The 22,789-nt window shown below is 42.3% G+C and overlaps 2 protein-coding genes across 4 annotated transcripts in view; both read right to left on the reverse strand.

Moving 5' to 3' along the window:
- Positions 1 to 224: 224 nt before the first annotated feature.
- Positions 225 to 13,361, reverse strand: LOC143266831 (disks large homolog 5-like). 2 transcript variants are annotated; one of them, XM_076554502.1, is made up of 6 exons: positions 10,147 to 13,361; positions 7,991 to 8,153; positions 6,376 to 6,507; positions 5,122 to 5,305; positions 2,140 to 2,252; positions 225 to 1,185 (listed from the first exon to the last, which is right to left on the reverse strand). In XM_076554502.1, exons 1-6 carry the CDS (start codon positions 10,277 to 10,279, stop codon positions 993 to 995), a joined length of 918 nt encoding a protein of 305 aa, XP_076410617.1. In that variant the 5' UTR covers positions 10,280 to 13,361; the 3' UTR covers positions 225 to 992. The 2 variants fall into 2 exon arrangements, with proteins under 2 accessions (XP_076410617.1, XP_076410618.1); XM_076554503.1 differs by having other exon boundaries at positions 225 to 924; positions 10,147 to 13,359.
- Positions 13,362 to 17,922: 4,561 nt separating this feature from the next.
- Positions 17,923 to 22,789, reverse strand: part of LOC143269388 (uncharacterized) — a 32,979-nt gene continuing 28,112 nt past the window's right edge. Inside the window, exons 4-5 of one of the 2 annotated variants that reach the window (XM_076554487.1) lie at positions 20,855 to 22,374; positions 17,923 to 20,589 (exon numbers count right to left, since the gene is read on the reverse strand). In XM_076554487.1, the coding sequence (XP_076410602.1) occupies positions 20,417 to 20,589; positions 20,855 to 22,374 (1,693 nt within the window). In that variant the 3' untranslated portion in view covers positions 17,923 to 20,416. Of the gene's footprint in view, positions 22,375 to 22,789 lie in introns of both variants that reach the window. The other variant, XM_076554486.1, reaches the window with a different exon arrangement.

Genomic DNA, 22,789 nt, shown 5'->3' on the forward strand with positions numbered 1-22,789 from the left:
AGATACAATATGTCTAGTTCTTTTCTTATGTAGTTGGTATCCATGGAGTAGGCTATGCCATCCACATCCAAGGTGCCACCCCCTGTGTAGCCCTGAGACCCATGAATGGAAAATCCTTGTGCAGCCCGAGCTTCCTGGATCTTACTGAGATACATCCAAGCCTGTGAGTTCTGGGTTTACAGGAGTGTGAAACCTCACCTGACTAAAGAAGAGTCTCAGAGTAAAAAGTTTGAAATTGTATTTTATTCATAAAATACATTCAATTTACTCAATGGGGCCTTCAAAACAGTATCATTATATACAGTGTATAGCCTTAGCAAACTATTAAAACAATGACAAGAATAAGAGTAATAACAAAAGTTAACAAGACCTTAAATGAAAATGAAGAAAAACAAAAACCAATGCATAAATATCCCAAGATATAAAACAAAAATATTAAGGAAATTACAGTTTTCTTTGTAATTTCACAATGAAAGCGCAAAGGAGGTGAGGAACTGGCTTATTCTCTGTAGTGAATTATCTTCAGCTACACGTGCCCATGACATGGCGTCAGCTTCAGCACTGCAGTAGAGAGACTCTTGTGCTTTTGGTGTGGTCTGTCTAGATGGCAGTGTGACATAAACACAGTCTTCCTTGTCAGATTTCCCATCACATATGGAGTCAGGGGTTTTAGTAATTTGTTGTGTGTTCTCTGTATATTGGATTTATTTCTGACACAAACTTTTCTCTGGGGATAGTGAGCCAAAAGATGTAGATGATATTGTGGCTGGATTGCCTGATGGCAGGTAGATATTTGCCTCACTATTGAGTTCAAAGTTGAAAAGAGGTAGCATTTTCTGAGGAGGCCTTGAACCTGGAGTGTAGAATGTCATGCCTTAAGGTGTCTCTGGCTTCTTCCAGCCTTCTCAGTTTTCTTATCAGGTGCTGTCAGGGAAAATCAGTAAAGAAAATATGATTTAGAAACAGTTTTGCTCTGCCACTGGCATGAAAAATCAGGGCCTATTCATCCCTAGTAAACAAAAGTTAAGGAAGGAAACACACCCCATGATCCCTGACTGCTGGGGATGGGGTTCAATGTTGGCTGACTTGCCTGGGACATAGTGTTTCTGCTTCAGCAACTCCATCTGCAGGAGGCTCTCATCCTGGGCTGTGGTCTGCTTCAGTTCCTGCTGGAGGTTTTCAAACCTAGGGGAGGAAGGCAGCTGGGACACAAGCCTGGGGGGACCTGCCATGTCAGATTTTGAGCCCCCACCAGATCTACTCAGCTAGACAATCGAGCATTACCTTTCAGCTGAGTTCATTCCCTGCTTCCCCAAGGGAAAAGGGTCAGAGAGCACATGGGCAGGATTTTTTTCTCAACTTTTAAAAACTAGTAGACATTGAACTGGAAAATACACACTGTGCTGGATTAGAACAACAGCATGTTTCTCCAACAGTCCAAAGACATCATTTTGGAGAAATATCATTATGACAAGGTCTGAGGCACAGGTCAGGGAAGATGTACCTGGCCTTGATTAGATACCAGGTGAATGTAAACCTCCTGGAAAACTCTATGCCTGCCCTCTAGTGGAGCCTAAACAGCAATGCAGTGAAGGTTCTGATTATTCCTACATCTCAGACCCCTGCATGGGCTTAACTTGTCAACCCCTACTCTGTTTATGACCAGAGTAAATCTTCTCATGAGAAACTGATAAATAGTGCAGAGAGCCTGCAATCAGCACTGGGCTGCTGTATGCAAATCTGCCAAAGGGTAGACACTTATCTCTAAACGTGATATTCCTGATGGAAAATAAAGTTGCAGGAGGACACACTTTACTTCATGATTGATGATCCCCTCTAGGTTTCTGGCTGCCATGTGAATATTTGTGAGGAGATCTAATGTTAGGGATGAGATACTCAGAGCATACTAGAGGTCTCAGAAGGAAAGAAGAGGACACAATCTCCATAAGACCAAGGAGAAAGCATATTGCTTCCTGGACAGAAGTTCCTATTGACTGAGTCAGCAATGACACTCTGAGATGTTCTTTCCCTGGCTGTGGCTGGGAGCTTTGCCAATTGAACACAAACTCAAGGAGGACAGAGATCTAGGTACAGTGGACCCACTTGAATCCATCTGCTTCTGGAATCCTGGGCTCCTACCTCATCTGGGACACAGTGAAGTGATGCTGCAGCTTTGCTGCCAAGTCCCTTTGTCGGATGAGCAGTTCCTGCTTCAACAGGTGCTGAAGATCTTCCTCAAGTCTTTGATGTTCCTGTTCATTAGAAGATGGTGTTTTTAGGAGAGGATTGTGTGCACCATTTAAATACACACACGTGCAAGCACACACACACACACACACACACACTCACACACGCACACATGCATGCATGCACGTACACACTCTTGAACATGTGAATGGATGCACACATACAAGCACACTACATTGCATCCATGTTTAGTTTCCCAGATAACACTATTGTAAGAAGAGATCATCTGTGATAGCATGGAGAAGAAAATTACCTTTCATTAACCCACACCCTCTCTACCCATCGTCCATCCCAGTGGCAGGAAAACAGAGGATGCTCTGAACACAGGGATGTGGAGAAGATTGTGTACTTTTACTCTATTTTGATATTTTTTCATTTCATTTTACTTTATATGTGCAGGTGTTCTGCCTGCCTGTGTGTCTGTATAACACATGCATGCCTGGTGACCTGGGAGAAGAACTCAGTGGACAGATCAGTCAGTGTAGTACTTACTTTATAAACCTGAACACAGACAGGTGAACCCCAGGGTTTTTTGACCGGTAATCCAAGCAGATAAATAATTCTGCCTCTACAAATACCTGAAAAACTTTTACCTTGCATCAATTTTCTGTCTTTTGTTGTTAGCTTTATGGACATGCAGAATGATGGGCAGCTCCATCAGTTCTTTGACTGATGCAAAGTGGTACTAACCAGGTTAGGCATAGTACTTTCTCACTGAAGTCTCTCTCCATCATTTTTAAAGATGTTCCATTGCTCCGTGAGTGAGTGAAGATACACATAGGGGCTCAAACACATATTCCCATATACACAAAGATGCACATAAAGACAACACACAGACACACACATACAACACACACACAGAGACACACAAACCACACACACACAGATACACACACACATAGACACACAGACACACACACACACACACACACACACACACACACACACACACACACACACATACACACCTTTCTTGTACCCAGAAGAGCAAGACAGAAGACTAGAGTGTTGCTTTTCTACTCTAGGGGGAGGTAGTGGGTCCTCCCCGCTATCTAAAAGACTCTACCCATCCAGGCTCTTCTGCCCTGGCCTGAACTTATTTCCCCTACTAGGAAAGTTTTTATCACCAGAATCACTGATTGTACAGAAAAGTAACAACCTCTGCACAACTGAGTTTGAGTACACAAGACCAAGTGCCCATGGAAGAGGGCTGGACATGAAGCCTCCCGACAGATCCAAGTTGACCCATCATAGACTCCTCACTAAACCTGCCCAGACTTTTCCACAGAAGACCATGATAGACCAAAGAAAGGAAGTTACCCATTGTCATTACCCAATAACTTTTGACCAGATTACAGTGCATATTATATGAAAACAGCCCCAAGGAAGTCACTAGGAGGCTACTTAGGTCACCTAGAGCACTTTTGTGAAATGCGCACTCTATACAACTATGAGGAGGAATCTGTCCTAAGACACAGTCATATACATGATAGAGTGAGCATCAAAATGTCAGGTTCCATATTTTGTAGCCAGTAAGACCAACTAGAAATATCCTGGGATGTTACCTCTATGCTGTGAAAGAAAAGTCTATGTTGATTTTTCAAATAGCTCCATTGTTTGATTTTTGCTATTTATTACAAAATGAATGAATTCCAAAGTAATAAAAGTGTGTAAAAATTAAGAGAAACCAGCAAGTCAGTTCTTTTTCTGACCAAATGAATCATTTAGTAATGAGATGAGACAGAAAAAGACAGGAAGCTCTACTGTGAGGAGTCGGGAGATCCAAAGATCTGTGGCTGTCCAGCTTAGCCAGAAGAGAAAATTTCAGGTTCAGTGAGAGACCTGGGCTAAAGGGAATAAGGGAGAAAGCAAGAGAGGTCACTTGATGTGGCCTTCCAACAAACAAACAAATGTGTGCACCCTCACGTATGCATACACCACACACACACACACACACACACACACACACACACACACACACACACCTCAAATCATAAGTGAACAGAATGCAATGAGGAGGACATCAACTGAATGAGGATGGCATTACCAGTTGAATTTAGACTCCTCACACTAGCTGTTTCCAGTGAGACCCACAGTTCTGATTTCCATCATTTTGAGACTAAACATGCCTGGGGAAACATGCTGTGCTTCTGCAGGCTATGTTGGTGTAGTTGGAGAAATTATTCTCTTAAAATCTCAAATCTGCTACCCTCACCCCTGCCTGTCATAAGCCCTGGCCACATCCCTGGTCATCCAGTGAGCTTCCGAGTGTAAGATCCAGGATGGGAGAACTGGCCAATGCCAGTCAGAGGAAACAGTATTGACAAGCTGTTACTTAGTTTCTGTCATTGTGAACCAAGAGGTTAACCAGGTAAAGAGAACACCATGGCAGTCTGGGAACAAGAGGGTAAAATGCCATATGACACCCAAAAAGATGTCCACAAGACCCAGTCATTTGGCGTTTGTAGGGGATGTTCCTCCTTCCATACTGTTTCTGCCTCTGATCTCATATGACCTCTGCAAGCAAATGAGATCCTGATTCTTGAACTCAATCACTCAGATCTCTGTGCTACTCCCTATGTGGATCCCATCATAACACCGCTCCTTCCGTGCTAACATATCAGTAAGTGACAAGTGATTGACCCGTCTCCCTCCATGGACTGCAGCTTCTAGCAGAGCAGTAGGGTTTCCTTGGCAGTCATGCAGTGCCTTCCAAGAGGCTAACTCCTCAGAAAGACTTGTGAATGATCACAGAAATGAACTATTGGATGGGATGGGTCAGTTGGATAAGTGAGTAGAGGGTTACATGAGTGTGTGTATATGTGTGTGTATGGTTAGACAGGTGGGCAGCTTGGCCCTGCTGCTTCAACCTACCTGCTGCTGCTTTGTCCAAAGGTCATAGATCTTCTCATGGGCCTCCTCACAGAGCCTCCTGGCCTCCTCACAGGACTCTTGTAGTAAAATCTGCTCCCCCTGCAGCTTTCTGTGGTCCTCTTTCAACATGCTCACTTTTTCCATCAGCCGAGTCCATTCACTCAGGAGCTGACTGCAGAGGGTGCTGAAATATCAGCAAAAATGATGAGCTCCACCTCCATCTGCACTCCTGCCTCCCAATACCATCATTCCTGCAAGGTGTCATCTCCCCAACCCCAGATCCCTGGGATGAAGCCACATTAGCCATGCCAGCATGACTGAGGTGCAGACAAAAGCCAGAGAATAGCCAAATTCCAGAAAGATTCAAACTATTTCTGAATACCCTGACAGCAAAAGGGATCCATGTAACTCTGAAAACTAGATCCCCTACCACACACCCTGGTGTTTAACTGTTCACAGTATTGAGAAAACATGAGCAGGAAGAGGGAAACCATGTTCAGGTCTGGGGGGTGGGGGGACGACAGAAGACCAAGTGGGAATACATTTCATGTTTTCCATAGAAACCAGCTCTGTAATCTCCTGCCAGAGCCACAGAAAACATTCATGGTGAAAACCGTGTTTTCTGTCTAGAATTTCCAGAAGCTGACAGGAAAATGTTGGGAGGGGCTCTCAGACTTTTCACTCTTAGGAGAACTCAGTCTAAGAGGCACAATTCCAAGAGCTATCAGACAGGCTGCTTACTAAGAGGTAAACAGGCTATAACTACAGCCCAACGTTGATCAAAGGTGAAGAAGGGAAGAAGCTGCTGTGGGATGTGTTTCTGTATGCTGTGAATATGTGTTGCTCCCATTGGTTAAAAAGTAAGCTGCTTTGACCTATGACAAGGCAGCATGGAGCCAGGCAGAAAAATCCAGAAAAGACAAAGAAGAAAGTCAGAGGTGGAGAAGATGCCAGCTGCCACCCAAGGAGCAACATGCCAGCAGCCTGGCCATGCAGCAGCCATGTGGCAAACATAGACTAATAGAAATGGGTTAATTTAAGATGATAGAGCTAGCTAGCCAGAAACTTAAGCCATTGGCCATACAGTTTGTAAGTAATATAAGCCTCTGTGTGTGTCTTTGGGACCATTTGGCTTCAGGAGGTAGGTGGGACAGATTCCTCCTAACAGCTGGGTCAGGCAGGTCTGGAAAAACTTCAGACTACCAGAAGCAGTCCTTAACAATTTCAGGGGTCCCATCTAAATTAGGCACTCACCGGTAGGAGTTGGTCTGCTCACTCAGCTCCTTGCACTTGTACGAACCCTCACAAATCTCCTTGGGGAATTTCTTTATATCTGACATCTCCTTCTTATGCTGTGTTTTCAGCATCTCCAGCTCAGATTTCAGCCTGTGGTAGGGCATGGCCCCAGGAACAAAGAACCCCATGAACACAGGCGGCAGGGACCACATGAATTAAGGTTCTGTTTTATACTACCGTAGCCCACTGGATGTCACACCCTGAATTCTATACTGGACCTCCTGATGTGCATTAGACTTGCCTTACTCTCCCATAGCCAGGAAAGGCTGGGTGTCAATAGGGAAGGAGACAGGGCTACATGAGCTCCCTCAGTAGACCTCTAGGAGCAGACTAGCTGGCTATGAAGGTCTGAGCAGTCTGTGCCACAGATGGGGGTGTATCTGAAATCTGCAATGACATTCCCACTGTCTTGAGAACAGAGATTCTTTCTCCTTACAAGGATACCCAGAACTCATGATCTGTATTGCCATGGGGAGGCACTACATTCAGATGGCTTTATAAACACCCAAGGGGATTCCAATGAGGGACCAGGATGAGCACAAAGGCTGAGAGCAGTGATGTTCAATGTGGGGCTCCCTGGCTTCAGCACTTCCATCACCAGAAATCTTTGAGACATGTGAATATTCAGACCTACTATCAATCTCTGACTCTCAGGATCTGAAAGGACACACACACACACACACACACACACACACACACACACACACACACTGTAAGTGAGCCTCTCAGAGACAGTACAGAACACACTCAGACACACAATCCTCAGCACAAGGAGATTTATTAACCTAGCAGTACAAGCATAGCTTGGGAGCCTGTCTCTTGAGCAGGCGAAGGCACACAGCAAGCAGCAGGCTTTTTTAACAGTGGGTTTTTAAGTAGAAAAGGTTAAGTCTGTGCTGGGTAAATTGTTGAGCTCTGATGGGACAGGTTAGCCAGTGTAACCAAGTAATGAATTTTGATTGTTGAACTTTGGTGTTTATTTTCAAGAATGAGTCAGTGTCCACAAAAGGGAATGGACTTTGGGGACTAAATTTAGGAATGTTATCTAATGGTTTATCAAGGGAGAGAGAAGTGAAAAGGGCCAAACCGGCCACTGCTTTGTTTGCAATGTTTGGGCCCCTTAGAGAGCACTTCACACACAGGAACCCACACACAGGATGTCAAAGAAATGCACATAGGGAGTATTGCCTCAAAGTATAAGGAACAAGACCACAGAGGAGCAGGGATGAACTCCAAGCCTTCCAGACACACAGATGGACGAGTAGGACCACAAGGCCTTTCAGCCTATTCCCAGAGCAAAAAGCAAAAATAAATATAAACACTCAACCCAGAGCACCAAGGATCTCCTAAAAGCCGATATCTGCCAAGGCCTCTTGAAATGCATGTTGTGATCTTACACCTTTCTGCCCGTCTGTAGATCGTGATTCAGGCCACAGGCTCTGCTTTTTCATTTGGAGGAATCAGAACAGCCTGTGTCAAATCTCACTCCTACAGGTTCCAGTTCTGCCTCTCAGATGTACTCAGGACACAGTAGGGTCAAGACAGTCACCAGGGAAAAGGGCATGATGAGTACCTGTTGTTCAACTCATTGTTGTTATAAAGGGCCAGGAATTCCAGCAGTTCATTCCTCTCATTGGTCATCATCTGTAGCTGAAGGGTCAGTTTATCCACCTGGTTCAGCTGCTGCTCCTGCGCAGTGAGGAAGACAGGTGTGGATGATGCCTTCCTGGTAGTCCCTGTAGGTACATAAACACAGTGAATTTGTACAGACGAATGGCACAGGACCAAGAGAGATCATGTGGAGTCCCAAGAGGAGGCCTGAGGGAGAGGAAATGCATGGAACCCAACGAAGGCCCAAAATTCAGAGCAGATATCCTTAAACTGGGATCCATAAGCAATGTGTCTCTCTCCAATCTCTGAGGATAGATATATGCCTCAGGCCCTACTGCAGCCCCACTGTCCCTGAAAGGCATAAGCAAGGCCAGTCATGTTGGCTTTGAATTGTCTCCAGATACCTGCTATGATCCAAGAAAGTCCTGGACTGCCTGGTAATTTGTACCTCCCGGCCCGATAACCTGTGTGCAGGACTAAAAGACATTGAATGTCTCAGACCTGGGTACATGGATGGAAAGTTTTGCTCTCTGGTATTTATATCAGATATCCATGAAACCTACAGAAATCCACTGAGAATAAAGTGCAGCAACATGCTACCCTGATACCTCATTAGTGGTTCTGTGCCTCCTTTGGCATTCTTTGACAGTCAGAATGAACTGAAAAAGGTCCTAGCACAGCACTGCATCCTTGACCATTCCTGGCCCTCTGCCAACTAACCATCAGAAACCTCCACTTTGGATCTGCTCTTTAGGGACCCAGAGAAGCAGCATAGGCGCATGGCTTCAGATGATTACAGCTACTGAACCCCATTACTAGAAGGTCCAGTTCTGGCCTCAACTCCTCCCTAAAAAACTAGAGATCTCTCTTCCAGTCATTATGCTCAATCTTGCCAAAATGTTGATTGGTGAACCCTATACGCACTTAATGAATTCCTCAAGGGCATTCGGCATTGCCACAACACTGGTGATTTCACAAAAGATGCCAAGGGCTCTCCAGGATACAATAGAATTTCCAGAGAAGGGACTGTTAGGGTCACTGCCAACAGCCTTCACCTATCTTATAACAAACTCTTCCCCAATTCACCAAAAGCCAAGCTGCCCTGTCCAGGAGTCTTCCCTGAGACACAGGGGAAGGCCTTCAGCACCTTCTCCTTCCAATCCAGAGATCTCTCTGATTCCTTAGAATCTAGTTCATTCTAATTCAATAGTTCATCATATATGGAGGGCAAGACTCATTTTCCAAACTGTGCCCAGGAATGGCTCTTCTCTTCCTGATGATCTCTAACAAGATGAGAAATAAAAGATGCTAAGAAATTAGCTCAGTATAATGGGGAAGGAAGATCAGTTCCACGAGGTGAATAAGCACATCAGAGAAGATCCACAGGGCAGTTATAATGTATGAGGATGGTGGAGGATTATGTGGGTCCTGTCAGAGCAATAAGTCACATAGGTAAAGATGAAACTTTTGCCAAAAGCGTCAGGAGAATACATTCCATCCATCATGATGTTAGCAAAGATGTTATCAACCATTGAAAGGTGTGACTGAAAATACCTATGAACTGGGCATCCACAGGTGAGCCCTCTGACACCAAGAACAAATATTTACAGGAAGAGTGATATCCCAGTCCTACACTCAAGGTAGAGGGAAGATGACTGGCTAGTGAGAGGGGAGGAACTCAGAAACCTTAGTGATCACTGACATGAAGCAATACTTGGTAGCTCCTGCCCTGCTAGTGGTTGTTATTTAAAATGTGAGAGCCTCTAGCTCTGGCCAGGGGACATTACTCTCTCTGTTATTAGTGACACACACCAAAAGACATCCAGTGTGTGTGAGTTGCTGGGCTGGTACTGAAACTTCTTTAGTCCCCATGTGCTTCCTTCCCACTCAGAGTGAAAGCAGAGGGCCCTCAACAGAACAGCTGCAGCCATGAATATTCCTGGCTCTCTGCCCAACTAACCTTGAAAATCCTCAACTTTGTTCTGCCCTTGAAGAACTCAGAGGAGCAGGTAGGCCCATTGCTTCTCAGAAACTCTCACCTGCTTAGCCCCACTCCTGGAAGGAGCAGCTCAAGCCTTCCTCCTTCAGGAAGCTCCCCATCCCTTTCCCAGGACTCACTGCGCTTTCCCCAGGTCCATCTATTTCTTGATGTGTGACATGGAGACTGAAGGCCATCTTCCTTCTGCCTCCCTTTGGTCTCCCTGTGTTCTCCATCCTGTCTCCCAAGAATCCTGTTCAGTCTAGACAGCATGTCTGTAGGTGAAACACAAGACACTGCACAAATGCCCCAATGACAGTTGGTGTTGCCACAACACTGGTGACATCACATCGAATTCCAGGGCTCTCCAGGATACAGTAGAATGTCCATGTGCTGATGTCACCTGGTATATCTATTTCATCCCTGTTACATACCTCACCCAAAAGTGACTTGAAACCAAGTTGCCGTTTTCAGGAGCCTCTGGATTCACAATGGAAGCCTTTAGGTAGATCCTCCTTCCAAAGCCAGAAATCTAGGCCTCTGCTTCATTAGAAACTTTATCTAAGTGAAGTTGAAAGCTCACTTCGGATGCACTGTCCTCGGTTAGATTTTCCCCTCCTTAAGATAAATAATCAACAATTTGAGAAAGAAAGGATGCTTAGAAATGAGGTCAGGATAAAGGGGATTAGTAGGGATGAGACCTCTGAAGTTAACAATCCCCAGGGAAAATCCTCAGAATTTTAGAGATTGGTGGGCTCAAAAATGTTACATAGTTAGTTATGAAGATTCCCCCAGTGTCAGTAGAGCTCATCAAGCTATGAGGTTGTTAGTGAGATGGTATCTTAGTGTCATTTGATTTGCATTTCCCTCTTGGCTAAGGATTTTAAGCAATTCCTTAAATGTCTTTTGGCCATTTAGTATTCTTCTGTTGTGAATTCTGTTTAGATCTGTACCGCATTTTTTAAGTTGGATTATTTCATATTTTGATGTCTAGTTTCTTGAGTTCTTTATATATTTTGGAGATCAGCCCTCTGTCAGATGTGGGTTGGTGAAGATATTTTCCCATTCTGTAGGCTGTCATTGTGTCTTGTTGACCCTGTCCTTTGCCTTACAGAAGCTTCTCAGTTCCAAGAGGTCTCATTTCTTTATTGTTGCTCTCAGTGTCTGTGCTACTTCTCTTCTATCAGGTTCAGTGTAACTGGATTTATGTTGAGGTCTTTAATCCATTTGGACTTCAGTTTTGTGTGTGGGCATATGTAATGGATCAATTTACATTCTTCCATGTGTCAACATAAAGTCATACAACCACCATTTGTTGAAGGCACTTTCTTTTTTCATTGTATACTTTTAGCTTCTTTGTCAAAAATCAGGTGATCTTATGTCTTTGAAATAATCCCAGGTCTTTGTGGATCATCTTTAAGAATGATGGAGACAGATTTAAATGAGAAAGTACTGTGCCTTATCTTGTTAGTAAAACTTTTGCATCAGTCAAAGAAGAAATGGAGCTCTCCATCACTCTGCATGTCCTCACAGCTAACTACAACAAAAGACAAAGAAACCGATGCAAGCTAAAATGTTTTTCAGGTATTTGTAGAGGCAGAATTATTTATCTGGAAAGAAATCCTTGGGAGAAAAACAAAGTAATGGGGTACATGAAGGTGAGAAAGAGGCTACTGAGAGGCAGGAAAGGTGCCTGAGGTTTTGTGTCCTTCTCTGTTCTGGGTGAATGGTGGCTGACCACTGATGACTTCCCTGCATCCTGTTTTGTTTTTCTCCTCATTGCCTGCTGCCATTTTCCTTTCACCTTTCCCTAACCTTGGTTCAGCTAACCTTGTCCTTGCAGCTTGGCCTAGACTTTATTCCCTGAGGAATTCTGAACTGCAGAGGTGCTTGTGCCTGCATCTCAGTCCAGCAGAAGTCCCACAGCTATGTTGAGGTGTGAGAAGAGGCTGTCTCATTGCACCCCTTAGACTCACCACACTCTAAAGCACCTACTCCATGTTGTGTCTGTGGCACTCAGAACATTTTTTTTTCCGAGACAGTGTTTCTCTATGTAGCTTTGTGCCTTTCCTGGGACTCACTTGGTAGTCCAGGCTGGCTTCGAACTCACAGAGATCCTCCTGGCTCTGCCTCCCGAGTGCTGGGATTAAAGGCGTGTGCCACCACTGCCCGGCTCAGACCCTGCTTTTACTCCAAACTTCTTCATACTGAGTTAAAAACTTCCTGATGGAGGGTTGGGAGAAATGAGAATTCTCAGATATTGCTAGTAGTGTAAAATGGTGCAGCCCTGTGAGAAGCTATGTACAATTATTCAGAAAGTTGAACTGCAGACTCCGGATGGACCATTGATTCAGAATGTAAAGTAGGTGTCCACAGAGAATATTGGGGACAACAGGGTTACAGCAGGACTCCTCAGAACATCCCCAGCTAGAAACTATTCAGATGCCTTTCATTGATGAGGGAAAATGTACAATGTGGTCCATGGAATATTGTGAAGCATGGAATATTATATGCAATTATTTGGCCATGAGTTAGTCAACCTTCTGTTACTCAAAAAATCCTGACACATTCATCTTACTTGGAGGATAGGTTAATATAGACTCCTGATTTTAGAGATTTTCTAGTTTTCTGACTATTTCCTTTGAGACTAAATTGAAGCAACCTGTGGTTTAGAGAGCTTCTTTAGGAGGAAGCTGTCCTCCTTGGAGGAACTGAGAAGAACTGAGAGAAAGAGAGCAAGGGGCTGGTCCACTGCCATGCAGTAGTTCAGTGCTGGGGACTGAGCCTTCAATGCACGGATTGGGGAACTTGCTAGGAGAGCTTGTATTACTGGTAAAGGATCCCTGGCGTTCAGCTGTCTGTGTACAGGTTTACAAGGCAAGTACTACATTGACTGATCTGCCCACTGAGTTCTTCTCCCAGGTCACCAGGCATGCATGTGTTATACAGACACTCAGGTAGACAGAACAACTGCATATATAAAGTAAAAATAAAATGAAAATTTATCAAAACAGAGTAAAAGTACACAACCTTCTCCACATCCCAGTGTTGAGAGCATCCTCTGAGATGGAATAAGGGTAGAAAATATGTGGGTTAATGATAGGTCACTTTCTTCTCCATAGTATCCCAGGTGATCTTGTCTTACAATAGTGTTATCTGGCAAACTAAACATGTATGAAATGTGTGTGCTTGTATGTGTGCATCCATGTACATGTGTGTGTTCAACTGCGTGTGTGTGTGTGTGTGTGTGTATGTGTGTGTGCATGTGTCTATATGTACAGGGCTGCAGACAACCCTCTCCTAAAAACACAATGTTTTAATGAACAGGAACATCAAAGACTTGAGGAAGATCTTCAGTCCCTGATGAAGCAGAAGGAGCTGCTCACCCGGCAAAGGGACTTGGCAGCAAAGCTGCAGCATCACTTCACTGTGTCCCAGATGAGGTAGGAGCCCAGGATTCCAGAAGCAGGGGGATCTAAGTGGGTCCACTGTACCTGGATCTCTGTCCTCTTTGAGTTTCTGTTCAATTGGCAAAGTTTCCAGGCACAGCCAGGAAAAGAACACCTCAGAGTGTCATTTCTGACTCAGTCAATAGGAACTTCTGTCCAGGAAGCAATATGCTTTCTCCTTGGTCTTATGGGGACTGTGTCCCCTTCTTTCATTCTGAGTCCTCTAATATGCTCTGAGTATCTCATCTCTTAGTTTAGATCTCCCCACAAATATTCACATGGCAGCCAGAAACCAAGAGGGGATCATCAATCATGAGGAAAGTGTGTCCTCCTGCAACTTTATTTTCCATCAGGAATATCACGTTTAGAGATAAGTGTCTACCCTTTGGCAGATTTGTATCCAGCAGTCTCCTGCTGATTGCAGGCTCTTTGCAATATTTATCAGTTTCCCATGAGAAGATTTACTCTGGTCATAAACAGAGTAGGAGTTGACAAGTTAAGCCAATGCAGGGTTCTGAGATGTAGGAATAAGCAAGGCCTTCTCTGCATTGCTGTGTAGGCTCCACTAGAGGGCAGGCATAGTTTTCCAGGAGGTTCACATTCACCTGGTATCTAATCAAGGCCAGGTACATCTTTCCTGACCTGTGCCTCAGACCTTGTCATAATGATATTTCTCCAAAATGATGTCTTTGGACTGTTGGAGAAATGTGCTGTTTTTTATAATCCAGCACAGTGTGTATTTTCCAGTTCAAGTCTACTAGTTTTTAAAAGATGAGAAAAAAATCCTGCCCAGTAGCTCTCTGACCATTTTCCCTTGGGGAAGCAGGGAATGAGCTCAGCTGAGAGGTAATGCTCGATTGTCTAGCTTAGTAGATGTAGTGGGGTCTCAAAAGCTGACATGGCAGGTCCCCACCAGGCTTGTGCCCCAGCTGCCTTCCTCCCCTAGGTTTCAAAACCTCCAGCAGAAACTGGAGCCGACCACAGCCCAGGATGAGAGCCTCCTGCAGATGGAGCTGCTGAAGCAGAAACACTATATCTCAGGCAAGTCAGCCACCATTGAGCCCCATCCCCAGCAGCCAGGGTGTTCATGGGGTGTGTTTCCTTCCTTAACTTTTGTTTACTAGGGATGAATAGGCCCTGATTTTTTTGCCATGTGCACAGCAAAACTGTTTCTGAATCATATTTTCTTTACTGATTTTCCCTGACAGCACCTGTTAAGAAGACTAAGAAGGCTGGAAGAAGCCAGAGACACCTTGAAGGCATGACATTCTACACTGCAGGTTCAAGGACTCCTCAGAAAATGCCACCTCTTTTCAGATTTAACTCAATAGTGAGGCAAATATCAACCTACCATCAGACGATCCAACCACAATCAGATCCACATCTGTTGGCTCACTATCCTTGGAGAAAAGTTTGTGTCAGTAACAAGTCTAATATACAGAGAACACAACACAAATTACTAAGAACCCTGACTCCATATGTGGTGGGAAATCTGAAAAGGAAGACGGTGTTAATGTCACATTGCCCTCCAGACAGACCACATCAAAAGCATAAGATTCTCTCTCTAGTACAGTGCAGAAGCTGAGGCCATGTCATGGGCAAGTGTTGCTGAAGATAATTTACTATAGAGAATAAGCCAGTTCCTTCCTTCTTTTGCTCTTCCATAATGAAATTCCAAAGGAAACTGAAATTTCTTTCATTTTTGGTGTTATATCTTGGGATATTTATTTTGCTTTTTGGTTTTCCTCATTTTTATTTAAGGTTGGGTTAATTTTTGTTATACTTTTCTTCTTGTCATTGTTTTAATAGTTTGCTAAGGCTATAAACTGTTTAAAAGGACTGCTGTTTTGAAAAACCCCATTGAGTAAAATGAATGTATTTTTATGAATAAAATAAATTTCAAACTTTTCACTCTGAGACTCTTCTTTAGTACATGAGATTTCACACTCTTGCAAACCCAGAAATCACAGTCTTGGATTTATCTGAGTAAGATCCAGGAAGCTCGGGCTACACATGGACTTTCCAGCCATGGGCCTCTGGGCTACTCAGGGGGATGGCGACTTGGATGTTGGTGGTATAGCCTACCTCATGGATAACCACTACTTAATAGAAAAATTAGACATATTGTATCCTTGAGGTCATATATTTACCTACCAGTAAAATGTGGTACACTCTGCACACATGTTCACAAAATCATCATGTACACCAAATTAAAGGGAAACATAAGTATATTGCTCCAGCCCTCTCAGGAAATGAGAATGCTCATTAAACTCGTATAAAGGAAATCAAGAAGTAAAAAGTAATCTGCCTCTGGTTTTTTTGAAATACAACATGAGTGATAACTGAACAGCAGAGTTGATTTCCTGCAAGGCAATTTAGGATATTTTGTGGTGCTTATGGGTATGTAGTATTTTGTTTATATTTATGGGTGTTTTGCTACTACATAAATGCAATTCCCATAGAGGCCAGGTGAGGACAGAGTCCACCTGGAATTTAACTTAAAGAAGTTTGTTAGCTGTCCTGTGGGTCTTCTGAATAAATAAATGCTCTTCCAATAAATGCTCTTAATGGATGAGCCATCTCTCCAGTCCCTGTAATTGACCTTTGTCTTTCAAGCCATGTGTGCTGTATTATTTCCATTGGATCACTCCCAACCAAAGACTGAAATTTATTGAAAACTGTAGGGACAGGCATGCTAAATATCTTAGTCTGCCACACATCCATTCAGAGCTATCATAGGTTCAGGATCCTGCCCAAGTCTCACTGACTGTCAGAATGGAACAGAATTGCTAGATCTGTTGCTAGGTTGACAACACCTATTAAGCCTGACTGATGAAATGCAGAATTGCGAAGACCCTCCTGTGGGTAGAGATAGGATGAGGAATCCCTCTTGATGGTCCAGATAAGCAATGATGGGAGGAACCTCATGACTAGATGGAGTGGAAGGAGCCTGCAACAGGGGCACATGTCTGTGGTCCAGAGTGATTCTGTGCAAAACAAAAAAGGAGAGAAGTGGTTGATGCTCCTCTATTACCATAGCAGATCTCAGATTATATTGAGAAAGTTCTTCCAGAGACTGATTTACTCAGGTGAAGCTCCTCTGGAATAGATATGACTTCTGAGACTGAGAGTCAGGCAGAGATTTGATGTGTAAAGGAAGTTATCCTGTGGGTCTCTAGACTGGAGCTGTCATTTCAGAGGTAAAAAGAACCTACTATCCTCTGATCTACATGTGGACGGTAGGGTGTATGGTTGTGTGTGTGTGTGTGTGTGTGTGTGTGTGTGTGTGTGTGTGTGTGTGTTTGTATATGTGTGCCAGGTCTTGGCCCACAGAAGCTAAGACATCTTGTTTTTCATTCCTCACTGAAGCTAGAACCTCTCCATCTCATATTAATTAATAACTGTGTGTTCCATTTGAGAAATTTCAGACTTATGCTATTTTACTTTCTTGCCCAGAAGCTATAGACACCTTGTAGGCCAGCATCAAAGCATCACCTGAAAAACAGGCTAAAGGAATGTGATCATGTGGAATTTATAACTGAGATATGGCTGTTGTGAGGCCCAAACTACTCTAAAACTCATATACCACTTCGGTGCATTGGTTAGGGTTCTTTGGGGTAACAAATTATACAATGAATTTCTACATATACTAGAGGCTACTTTTTAGAATGACTTACAGGCTGTAGTCCAGCTAATTGAACCTTGGCTGGCTATGATGACAAAGTCCAAGAATCCAGTAGTTGCACAGTCCACTATGCTTGAAGTCTCAGCCCAGCATTAGTATAGTCTGGAATCCCAAAGAAGTCAGCTCGAATGCCAGTGAAGGAATGGACTTGCTAGCAAGGTGAGAGCAAGCAGCTGAAGATAAAAAACTCCTTTTTCCATCTCTGTATATGGGCTTCCAGCACAACGCCTGGCTGAGATTACAGGTGGGGTTTTGGGGCTCAAGATATCCTAGTTAAAGGTGTTTTTACCCTCATTAATATCCAGATTAAAGAATGTCTTCTTAACTCAAATTACATGTGGATCAGGATTACATGTGGATCTTTTCTCTTCAAATTAAGCAAAAATACCTCACAGGCATGCCCAAAAAATTTTGAGTTTTAGTTAATTCCAGATGTATTAAATTTGGCAACCAAAAATAGCTATCACAACCGTACCCATTGTCAACTTGATACACATTTATATCTTTTTATTGTTATTTTAATTTTATAATTGAATTTAAATTTGCGCCGGGCGGTGGTGGCGCACGCCTTTAATCCCAGCACTTGGGAGGCAGAGGCAGGCGGATCTCTGTGAGTTCAAGGCCAGCCTGGGCTACCAAGTGAGTTCCAGGAAAGGCGCAAAGCTACACAGAGAAACCCTGTCTCGAAAAACCAAAAAAAAAAAAAAAAAAAAAAAAAAAAAAAATTTACACATCAGCCACAAATTCCTCTGTCCTCCCTTCTCCCACCCCACCCCGTGCTTCCCCCAATTCACCCCCATTCCCATATCTTACAGGACAAGGACTCCCCTGGGGATTCAGCTCAGCTTGGTAGATTCAGTTGGGGCAGGTCCAGTCCTCTCCTCCCTTCACTCAGGCTGAGCAAAGTGTCCCTGTATAGGCCCCAGGCTTCAAAAAGCCACCACATGCACTAAAGCAGGTCCTGGTCCCACTGCCTGGGGGTCTCCTAAACAGTCGACTGTCTCACTTATCTAGAGGGCCTGATCCAATTGGGGGCTTCTCAGCTATTAATTCATTGTTCATGTGTTTCCACTAGTTTGGCTATTTGTCCCTGTGCTTTTTCCAATCATGGTCTCAACATCTCTTGCTCATACAATACCTCCTCTTTCTTGCCGATTGCACACCCGGAGCTCCACCTGGGGCCTGGCCATGTTTCCATCAATCATTGCATGAGAGTTCTACCACAACAGTTAGGGTGTTTGGCCATCCAAGAACTAGTTTAGGTCAGTTCTGGCTATCTCTCGACCATTGCCAGTAGTCTTTTGTGGAGTTATGTTTGTGAATTTCTGGGGACCTCTCTAGCACTTTGCTTTTTTCTATTCTCATGGGGTCCTCATTTATCACAGTCTCTCTTTCCTTGTTCTGCCTCTCTGTGTTTGATCCAGCTGGGATCATGTGTTTTTTTTCTTTTAGTCTGTTTATATGGTATATTACTTTGACAGACTTTTGTAAGTTGAACCACCCCTGTATCCTTAGGATGAAGCCTACTTGATCATGGTGGATAATTGTTTGATGTGTTATTGGAGAATCTTTGCCAGTATTTTATTGAGTATTTTTGCATCAATGTTCAAGTGGGAGATTGGTCTGTAGTTCCTTTTCTTTGTTGCATCTTTGTTTGCCTTGGTAATCAGGGTAATTGTAGCCTTATAGAAGGAGTTGGGTAATGTTCCTTCTCGTTCTATTGTGTGGAACAATTTAGAGTATTGGTATTAACTCTTCTTTGAAGATATGGTGAAATTCTGCCCTGAAACCATCTGCTCCTGGGCTGGTTTTGGTTGGGAGAATTTAATGACTGATTCTATTTTCTTTTGGATTATTGGACTATTTAAATAGTGTATCTGGTCTTGATTTAACTTTGTATGTGATATCCAGACAATTATCTTTTTCTTTTAGATTTTCCAGTGTTGTTGAGTAGAGGTTTTTGAAGTATGACCTGATGATTTTCTGGATTTCCTCAGTGTTAGTTGTTATGTCTACCTTTCCATTTCTGATTTTGTTAATTTGTATGCTCCCTCTCTTTCTCTGCTTTTTGGTTTGTTTAGATAAGGGCTTGTCAATCTTGTTGATTTTCTTAAAGAACCAACACCTTTTTTCCATTAATTCTTTGTATTCTTCTCTTTGTTTCTATTTTTATTGATTTCTGCTTTCAACTTAATTTTTTTCTGGCATCTATTCTTCTTTGGCGACTTTGCTTCTTCTTGTTCTAGAGATTTCAAGTGTGCTGTTAAGCCACTAGTGTGATATTTCTCCAACTTCTTTATGTGGGCATTTAGTGCTATGAATTTCCCTCCTAGAACTGCTTTCATAGTGTCCTATAAGTTCGGGTATGTGGTTTATTCATTTTCATTGATCTCTAGGAAGTCTTTAATTTCTTTCTTTATTTCTTCCTTGACCCATTGGTGATTCAGTTGACCATTATTCAGTTTCCATTAGATTGTAGGTTTTCTGTAGTTTTTGCTGTTGTTGAAATCTAACTTTACATGATGGTGGTCTGTCTGATAGAACACAGGAGGTTATTCCAATTTTTTTTGTATGTGTTGAGATCTGCTTTGTGGCCAAGAATGTGGTCGATTTTAGAGAAGGCTTCATGGGATGCTGAGAAGAAGGTATATTCTTCTTTGTTAGGATGGAATGTTCTGTAGATATGGATTAAGTTCATTTGAGTCATAACATCAGTTAAGTCCTTTATTTCTCTGTTAAATTTTGATTTTTTTAGATCTGTCCAGTGGTTAGAGTGGGGTGTTGAAGTCTCCCACTATTAATGTGTGGGGTTTTATGTGGTTTAACCTTTAGTAATGTTTCTATCACATTTGTGGTTGCCCTAGTGTTTGGGACATAAATGTTCAGAATTGAAACATTATCTTGGTGGTGAGTATTTAATGACATTCTTGATCTCTTTTCATTGATTTTAGCTTGAATCTATTTTGCTAGAGACTAGGATGGCTACACCTGCATGCTTCTTAAGACCATATGATTGTAAATACTTTTCCCAGCCTTATATTCTTAGATAGTATCTATCTTTGAATTTGAGGTGTGATTCTTGTATGGAGCAGAAACATGGGTCTTGCTTTTGTATCCATCCTGTTACCCTCTGTCTTTTTATAGGTGAATTTAGTCTATTGATATTAAGGAAAATTAAGAACCAGTGGAGGTTCATTCCTGATATTATTTTGTGTTAGTTTGCATGCTTCTCTTCTTTGGGGTTTACTGCTGTGCTGTTATGTATTGCCTGTGTTCTCATGGGTTTCTTTCCAGTATGTATAATTGGATGCCTGAGAAGTTGACTGTGTCATACAAAGACTTTACCACATTGATTACATTCATAGAGTTTCTCTTCAGCATGTGTTCTTCCATGTACTTGGAGATAACTGTCTTCTGCAAAGGCTTTACCATACTGATTATATTCATAGGGTTTTTCTCCAGTATGTGTTCTTTTATGCCTTTGAAGATAATTATGACATAAAAAGACTTTACCACAATGATTACATTCATAAGATTTCTCTCCTGTATGTGTTCTTTTATGCCTTCGAAGATAACGCTGACATAAAAAGGCTTTACCACACTGATTACATTGATAGGGTTTCTCTCCAGTATGTGTTCTTTTATGACTTTGAAGATAACTATGACATGTAAAGGCTTTACCACACTGATTACATTCATAGGGCTTCTCTCCGGTATGTGTTCTTTTATGCCTTTGAAGATGACTGTGACATGAAAAGGCTTTACCACACTGATTACATTCATAGGGTTTCTCTCCAGTATGTGTTCTTTTATGCCTTTGAAGATGACTGTGACATGAAAAGGCTTTACCACACTGATTACATTCATAGGGTTTTTCTCCAGTATGTGTTCTTTTATGCCTTTGAAGGTAACGCTGACATAAAAAGGCTTTACCACACTGATTACATTCAAAGGGTTTCTCCCCAGTATGTGTTCTTTTATGCCTTCGAAGAATACTCTGATATGAAAAGGCTTTACCACAATGATTACATTCATAAGGTTTCTCTGCAGTATGTGTTCTTTTATGCGTTTGAAGATCACAGTGATATGAAAAGGCTTTGCCACACTGATTACATCCATAGGTCTTCTCTCTAGTATGTGTTCTTTTATGCCTTCGAAGATAACGCTGACATAAAAAGGCTTTACCACACTGATTACATTCATAGGGTTTCTCTCCAGTATGTGTTCTTTTATGACATTGAAGATAACTATGACATGTAAAGGCTTTACCACACTGATTACATTCATAGGGCTTCTCTCCGGTATGTGTTCTTTTATGCCTTCGAAGAATACTCTGACATGAAAAGGCTTTACCACACTGATTACATTCATAGGGTTTCTCTCCAGTATGTGTTCTTTTATGCCTTTGAAGATGACTGTGACATGAAAAGGCTTTACCACACTGATTGCATTCATAGGGTTTTTCTCCAGTATGTGTTCTTTTATGCCTTTGAAGATAATTATGACATAAAAAGACTTTACCACAATGATTACATTCAAAGGGTTTCTCCCCAGTATGTGTTCTTTTATGCCTTTGAAGAATACTCTGATATGAAAAGGCTTTACCACAATGATTACATTCATAAGGTTTCTCTCCAGTATGTGTTCTTTTATGCGTTTGAAGATCACAGTGATATGAAAAGGCTTTGCCACACTGATTACATCCATAGGTCTTCTCTCTAGTATGTGTTCTTTTATGCCTTTGAAGGTAACGCTGACATAAAAAGGCTTTACCACACTGATTACATTCATAGCGTTTCTCTCCAGTATGTGTTCTTTTATGCCTTTTAAGATCACAGTGATATGTAAAGGCTATGCCACACTGATTACAATCATAGGGTTTCTCTCCAGTATGTGTTCTTTTATGACTTTGAAGATTACTCTGACATGAAAAGGCTTTACCACACTGATTACATTCATAGGGTTTCTCTCCAGTATGATTTCTTTTATGAGTTTGAAGATGACTGTGACATAAAAAGGCTTTACCACAAAGATTACATTTATAGTATGTATGTCTTCTTTCCTGCCTTTGAGGATGACTGGAACATGCAAAGGTTTTAAAATATTGATTACATTCATATGGTGTATTTCCAGTATGTGTTCTTTTATGCTTTGGGAGAAGACTCTGACATTCAAAGGCTTTAACACATTGAGCATATTCAGAAGGCTTCTCTATAGTATGACTTCTTTCATGCCTGAGAGGAAATTTAGTGCATGTGAAAGATTTACCACATTCATTACAATGTCATATCTGTATATCTATATGCATTTATTTTACAATTTGGTCTAAATATAAAGAGCAATAAGATCTTAAGATTTTAGCCCATTAGTTACACTTAGGTTTTCCCCTTCATTAAGGATTGTTTTGCATATTTGAAGATTCCTGTGATAGTAAGAACCTTCATTACCTGGCTCATATTGATGGCATCTGTTTCTCTGTGAGATTTTTCACACCATTGAAGAGAACTGGATGAATTCAGACCTTTATCTCACTTCTTCCATTAACAAATTTTCCTATACTGTGATTCCTGCTATATTTCCAAAGTGAACCAGGACAAACACAAGCATTTACACAATCCTGGCATTCACTGCAGTGTGTTTGTTGCTGGA

The sequence above is a fragment of the Peromyscus maniculatus genome, chromosome 18, assembly GCF_049852395.1.
Source record: "Peromyscus maniculatus bairdii isolate BWxNUB_F1_BW_parent chromosome 18, HU_Pman_BW_mat_3.1, whole genome shotgun sequence".
Classification (NCBI taxonomy): Eukaryota; Metazoa; Chordata; class Mammalia; order Rodentia; family Cricetidae; genus Peromyscus; species Peromyscus maniculatus.

Bases quoted from the DNA above. Each gene is read 5' to 3' on its own strand.
- LOC143266831 (XM_076554502.1), bottom strand. From the start codon at position 10,279: ATGCTGTCTAGACTGAACAGGATTCTTGGGAGACAGGATGGAGAACAC. The intron at 8,154-10,146 runs GTGAGTCCTGGG...ATGTACCTACAG, and splicing joins ATGGACCTGGGGAAAGCGCA to GGACTACCAGGAAGGCATCA. The intron at 1,186-2,139 runs GTAGGAGCCCAG...TTCCTCCCCTAG, and splicing joins TTCACTGTGTCCCAGATGAG to GTTTGAAAACCTCCAGCAGG.